This window comes from Myotis nattereri, assembly GCF_964212035.1.
Source record: "Myotis nattereri genome assembly, chromosome: 12".
Lineage (NCBI taxonomy): Eukaryota > Metazoa > Chordata > Mammalia > Chiroptera > Vespertilionidae > Myotis > Myotis nattereri.
The window spans coordinates 50,104,540-50,111,381 of NC_138087.1; the positions used below are offsets into that span (position 1 = coordinate 50,104,540).

General features: G+C 43.0%; 1 protein-coding gene across 1 annotated transcript in view; it reads right to left on the bottom strand.

Moving 5' to 3' along the window:
* The window catches only part of SLC28A3 (solute carrier family 28 member 3), a gene marked incomplete at its 5' end in the record, with an annotated part of 57,862 nt that extends 52,850 nt beyond the window's left edge, over positions 1-5,012 (bottom strand). Inside the window, one exon of the mRNA XM_081102912.1 lies at positions 4,944-5,012. Coding sequence (XP_080959038.1) covers positions 4,944-5,012 — 69 coding nt within the window. The remainder of the gene's footprint in view (positions 1-4,943) is intronic.
* Between the last annotated feature and the right edge of the window lie 1,830 nt (positions 5,013-6,842).

A 6,842-nucleotide genomic window follows, 5' to 3' on the forward strand; every position in this document is an offset into this window, starting at 1 on the left:
CAGACTCAGTCACCCAGCTCTACCTACATTTGTTTACAAGGTATTTGGTGCCAACCTCCAGGCTTATATTTCTTTTGTTTTTGTTTTCCATCACATTATATTATAATTACAATTGCTTATTTGTTTCTGCCTGCCCTGTTCCTTGAGGGCCAGAATAGTGTATTATTCTTCTTGAACTGGGATCTCTTTCTAGTGATGGCCATGTCTAGAGGGTAGTTAATGGTTTCTCTGAGTAAGTACCTGTCCCTGGAAATTCTTGTTGAAAAGCAAGCATGGGAAGAAATAGCTGGTCACCATTGATTGGTGTTGGTGTGCAGTGATCTGCTAGGTTTGAGATGCCCTGCTCTGCACCCTGAAACCTGGAGATGCTCTGTTTTGATAGAAGAAGTGAGGGATAGAAAACAGGGCAGTCAGTCATTAGCACCACCACCACCAACAAAACAACACAAAGAACAGAACAGCAGGGCCGCTGCTGATGTGTCCTCCTCACGGACTGAACAGCCAGTTGCTTGTGACATGGACCTTTCTCCTTAGCAGACACTTTTGTCTTGCTGCCGTGTTCACTTTGCCTCTTCATCCCATTCCATCCCTTTAATACTCTTGGACCATAATAGGCCTTTTGCTCTATGCTTTTCTTCTCATTTAGCCCTTCTGAAGGTGATAAAGATATGCCACCCCAGCTCTAGATGGCCTGGCTCAGTGGATAGAGCATCAGCTTGTGACTGAAGGGTCCCGGGTTCAATTCTGGTCAAGGGCACATGCCCAGGGTTGCAGGCTTGGTCCCTTGTGGGGGGCGTGCAGGAAGCAGCCAATCAGTGATTCTCTCATTGTTGATGTTTTTTTTTCTCTCTCTCTCCTTCCTCTCTGAAATTAATAAAAAAATATATTAAAAAAAAGATACGCCACCCCAAATATGACACTTGGGCATAAGAGTTTTTTGAGAAGATGGGAAAACCAAGATGGTGGCATAGGTAAACACTGGAGATTGCTGCTTAGCACAACCACTTCAAGAATACAACTAAAAGATGGAACGGACACCATCCAGAACCACAGGAAGGCTAGCTGAGTGGAAATTCTACAACTAGAAGGAAAGAGAAAAGCATACTGAGACTCAGAGGAGGTGTGGTGTGGAAGTAAAGTACAGAGGTATGGAGGCGCACGCAGAGAGGGCTGGTGGCTGAGGACACGGTTGTCTTTTTCAATCAGTAGTGAGTCTCAAGCTCTGAGCTCCAGTTCTGGGTGAGTCTCTGGGGACCCAGACGCATACAGGAGAAACTGGACTGTCTGGCATCAGCTGGAACTCGAGGGCAGCTTTCTCTCAGAGGCACTCGCAGCGATTGATTGCCGGGGCCTCTGAGGGCAGGACTGAGAGCAGCCATACTGCTTGCTCTGCCCGCCCTGTTGATCCCCTGGGACCCCGCCCCGCCCAAGCCGTGCATGGAGGCTTTTGCATATGAAAGGCCCGGCCCTTTGTAATCTGAAAATTACTTAACAAACTGCAGCTGCCCTAAGGCCCCAGGACAACTTGCATTGCTTTACAGCTGGCTTCTGCTGGGTAGCCTCAGGCAGAGGCTAAATTAGCACCTCCTTAGATCCAAGAGCCAGTGTACTCAGTGGTCAGAGTGGGACCATCCAATTATAACTCAGATCTATAAGGGACACACTCAGGGGGAAGACTCAGTGAGCACCAAAGCCCCACTGAAGCAAGTCTTGCCCCAGAAGGGTGTCTTCAGCACAGAAGTTCTCCCACCGTAGATACAGCTGATTCTCACAGCCAATTGGCCTGGAGGTCAAATCCTCCCAGTGTTACCTACAACAATCAAGGCTTAACTACAACAAGACTGTGCACAAAGGCCACAAGGGGTTGCACCAAGAGTGTCTACCTCAGATAATTGGGGAGGCTGAGCCACTGGGCCCTATAGGACACCTAGTACAGAAAGCCACTCTATCGACACAGCGAAGCATAAAAAATGCCGAGACAAAGAAACAGGACACAAGTGACAGAAATGGAGGAAAGCAAACTACTGGATATAGAGTTCAAAACCACACTTTTAAGGTTTTTCAAGAATTTTCTAGAAACTGTCGATAAACTCAATGAGACCCTCAAGAAATCTAGTGAGACCCTCGATGTTGTGATAAAGGACCAACTAGAAATTTAGCATACACTGACTGAAATAAAGAATATTATACAGACTCCCAACAGCAGACTAGAGGATCGCAAGAATCAAGTCAAAGATTTGAAATACGAAGAAGCAAAAAACACCAAGCCGGAAAAGCAAAATGAAAAAAGCATACGAAAATAGTGTAAGGAGCCTCTGGGACAGCTTCAAGCGCACCAACATCTGAATTATAGGAGGGCCAGAAGAAGAGAGAGAGCAAGATATTGAAAACCTATTTGAAGAAATAATGACAGAAAACTTCCCCCACCTGGTGAAAGAAATAGACTTACAAGTCCAGGAAGTGCAGAGAACCCCAAACAAAAGGAATCCAAAGAGGACCACACCAAGACACTTCATAATTAAAATGCCAAGAGCAAAAGACAAAGAGAGAATCCTAAAAGCAGCAAGAGAAAGACAGTCAGTTACCTACAAGGGAGTACCCATACGACTGTCAGCTGATTTCTCAACAGAAACTTTGCAGGCCAGAAGAGAGTGGCAAGAAATATTTAAAGTGATGAATGCCAAGAACTTACAACCAAGATTACTTTATCCAGCAAAGCTATCATTCAGAATTGAAGGTCAGATAAAGAGCTTCACAGATAAGAAAAATCTAAAGGAGTTCATCACCACCAAACCAGTATTATATGAAATGCTGAAAGGTTTCATATAGGAAGAAGAAAAAGGTAAGAAGTGGAAGAAGAAGAAAAAGGTAAAGATACAAATTATGAACACCAAATACACATCTATCAACAAATGAATCTGAAAATCAAGTGAATAAATAATCTGATGAACAGAATGAACTGGTGATTATAATAGAGTCAGGGACATAGAAAAGAAATGGACTGACTATTCTTGGGCGAGAAAGGGGTGTGGGGGATGTCGGAAGAGACTGGACAATAATCGTACACCTATGGATGAGGACAGTGGGTGGGGAGTGAGGGCAGAGGGTGGGGTGGGAACTGGGTGGAGGGGAGTTATGGCAGAAAAAAGAGGAACAAGTGTAATAATCTGAACAATAAAGATTTAATTAAAAAAACAAAAAAATCCCAAATACACATCTATCAACAAGAGAATCTAAAAATCAAGTGAATAAATAATCTGATGAACAGAATAAACTGATGATTATAATAGAATCAGGGGCATAGAAAGGGAGTGGACTGACTATTCTTAGGGGGGAAAGGGGTGAGGGGGATGCGGGAAGAGACTAGACAAAAATCGTGCACCTATGGATGAGGGGGGAGGGGCGGGGGCGGAGTGAGGGTGGATGGTGGGGTGGGAACCGGGTGGAGGTTAGCGATGGGGGGAAAAAAGAGGAACAACTATTATAATCTGAACATTAAAGATTTAATTTAAAAAAAAAAGTTTTTTGAGCTAAAGGCAATTGACAAAAAGCAGACATAGAAAGAGCACTTTCTCTTCCCTACCTGCCCTGAAACAGGGCATACATTTCCCTGGTACATGTGTCACCCTCTCCCAAGCTAGAAAGAGGTAAACAACCCTTATCACTGGAAACAGAGATGGCATTGAGGTAAGATTGCATAAACAAACCTTATCTTCCATTAGTTCCCCCTACTTACTTCCCAGTCAGTTTCCCACAATACATTGGCCCTAAAAGTCCAACCTCTCTTTCCTTTGTTTAGACACTTCTTCACATTTACCCATTCTTTGTTAAAAAGGTATATGATGCCCTGTTTCTCTATAGATGTTGCTCTCTCTTCCTCTCGCTCTAAAAAAACCAATAAAAACATATATATATATATTTAAAAAGGTATATAAGCTGCTGAGTCTTACTGCTTTCTTGAGTTTTTTATTTCTTTTCTATAAAGCCCAGTGCAGGTAAAATTAAAAATATTAATAAAATTTGTATAACTTTTTTCCTGTAAATCTATCATTTATCAGTTTAATTCACAGACCCCAGGCACTGAATCTAAGAGGGTAGAGAAAATATCTTTTTTCCTCCCCCTACACTTATAACTTATGGGATGAGCATCACTGTGACCTCTGTGCAGGCGACTGGAGTGAGGCTCCCGGAAATTTTAATAACTTGTGAGTGAAAGAGTCAGGATTTATGTCACAGCCCTTTTACCTTCCTTGTTCCTCTTTTGCTAATGCCTAAAAGTTTGTTTTGCCTGTTTAGTGGCTCTGAAGTCCAAGGAACTGCAGGCTTCCATGTTGAATATTGGCTCAGGAAAGGAAGCACATTTAGGAACAGCCCTGAAAAACCCCCAGGCCAGCCCCAGTTGGAGCAGCCTGGTGTTTCCCAATGACGGGACTCCGGCAGCTCTGTGGCACCCAGCCCTGGGCCGAGCAGCATTAATCACTCAGCGAGTTTTGGTTGATGACATGAGACTGGTTTGTTTAACCCGGCTGCACTGGTGTGGGCACCAGGTCACCATCTCTCAGAGACTCTGGGACCTGGTTTAAGAGAGAGAAACCCTGAGGTGTGAACTACATTCAGGATCGGAATTTCCTCTGTTCTTTCTCTCTCATCCAGCCTGTAGGTACATACTGTGTCCCTGCCTGGAGCTAGTTGGACAAAAGCAGGAGAAGAGTCTTGTTTCCAAGTGATAAGGCAAGTCATCGATCAAAACAGGTTCCGGTTAAAAGAGACTTTTCAGGTTTGTCCACCCAAGAAGGAAAAAGAATAGGTTTAAAAAGTGCCGTTGAAAATCTTACTGGGTCCCAATAACTCTACTGCTTTAGTTAAGCAACTTGCCAAAGAGGCAAGGAAAGAGGATTATTTAAACTTACTTGGTCTTAAAAACAGATGAAAGTTCTGCTCACCTGGAAGGCAGTGTTTCGGTAGCTGTTGGCTTCAGGGGTTGCCACAGTCCTCAGCTCCATGCTGCTCATGGAATGGGCTGCTCTCTGAGGTCCTTTCAGATGTCTGGTTGGAGGTCCTCTGTACCTGGGCAAAGGAACACAGCCTCTGCTGATGCCAGAATGCCACCTGCTGTTGTAGAAACCAGGGCACTGCTTCAGCTTGAAAATTTCAAGAGTAACCTCCTCATTGGGGCGGGGCAGGAAAGGTGGGTGGGGTGGAGGCTTTCAACTCTGCTCCCACCCACCTCATTAATCCTTCCTATTTCCCCATGATCACCAGCCGGTTTTCACTCCAGGGAGAAAACTCACGTCCTGCACAAAACAGAAGAGCACACTCTCTTTACATCCATGAGTGAAATAGTCTGTTTCCTGTGGGCAGTGTCGGGGACTAGGAGGGGTGGGGGTGGCAGGGAACGTAAGGGCTGGCTGCAACCCAGTGACCATTGCTCTGTGCTGGGAAGATGCTCAGCACTTTATATTTGGTGGTCTTGATGATTTTCAAAGCAAGGCAAAACGGAGGTGTGGGAAGTTAACAATGTGTTCAGGATAATTTGGCTAATCAAGGCACGAAGAGAAGCCAAATCCAGGTTTGGTGGATTCCAAAGCCTTTTTTCCTCCATCCCTGTCTGTAGACCAGTATAGAAATGTCATACTTTGCTGAGTTTTGCTTTTAAAAATCCACTCCTAGAGAGGCAACTATGTGGGAGATAAATGAAAGGTGACCAATGGCTCACTTAATAAAAGGACCCTTTGCTTTATGAAATTATTAGCTGTAGGATTCTTTCAAAAACAGTATATTTAAAATGAATTATTATATATCTGTTAACTATGAGGATTGTGTGGCCTATGTGGAAATGTAGAAAACGCTTATGAGAAGTGAAAAATAGAATTAATAAATTGAATACTACATACCGTGGACAAAAGAATAAAAGAAACTATCCAATATTACTAGCTATTTCTGAGCTGTGATTTTGTGGATGGTTGTTAGTTTCTCCTATATACTTTGCTGAGTTTTTTTTTTAAATAAAGAACACTATGATTATCATCATGATATAGCCTGCATGTGCACGTGTGTACATGTGTACACACACACACACACACACACACACACACAATGGTTAAGAGCTTGCTGGAACCACACTGCACACTGCCTGGGTTCAAGTCTGGGCTCTACCACTTGCTGCAGGAAACTACAGCTCAAGAGTTAAACCCAGTCTGCTGACATTTCTATACAACCTGGGAGTTAAGAAAGCTTTTTAGCCTGGCTGGAGTTGCTCAGTTGTTTGATTATAGTCCTGTACATTGAAAGGTTGCCCAACTGGTTTAATTCCTGGTCAGGGAACATAATTGGGTTGCGGGTTCACCTGCAGAAGGCAATCAATTGATATTTCTCTCTTTCTCTCTCCCTTCCTCTCTCTAAGAATGCAGTTGGAGGAAAATTAAATAATAAGAATAATGATAAAAAATAAAATGCATATCCTTTTTTTAAAAAAAGAATGCTTTTTTAGTTTTTTAAATGGTTGAAAAAATCAAAAGGATAAATATTTCATGACACATGCAAATGATATGAAATTCACATTTCAGTGCCCATAAATGAAATTTTGTTAGAATGTAAACATACTCATTCATTTATGTATTGTCTTTAATGGCTATTGCTCCACAAATGTAGGGCTGGGTAGTTGCAACAGAGACTGCATGGCTCAAGGCTAAAATATTCACTTCCTGGCCCTTTACAGAAATTCCGTGCTTACTAACCACGTGAACTTGGACAAGTCACTGTATCCTCTGGGACTCAGATTATTCATCTACAAAATGGGAATAATAGTAACCATTTTACGCTATTATTGAGATGGCAAATGT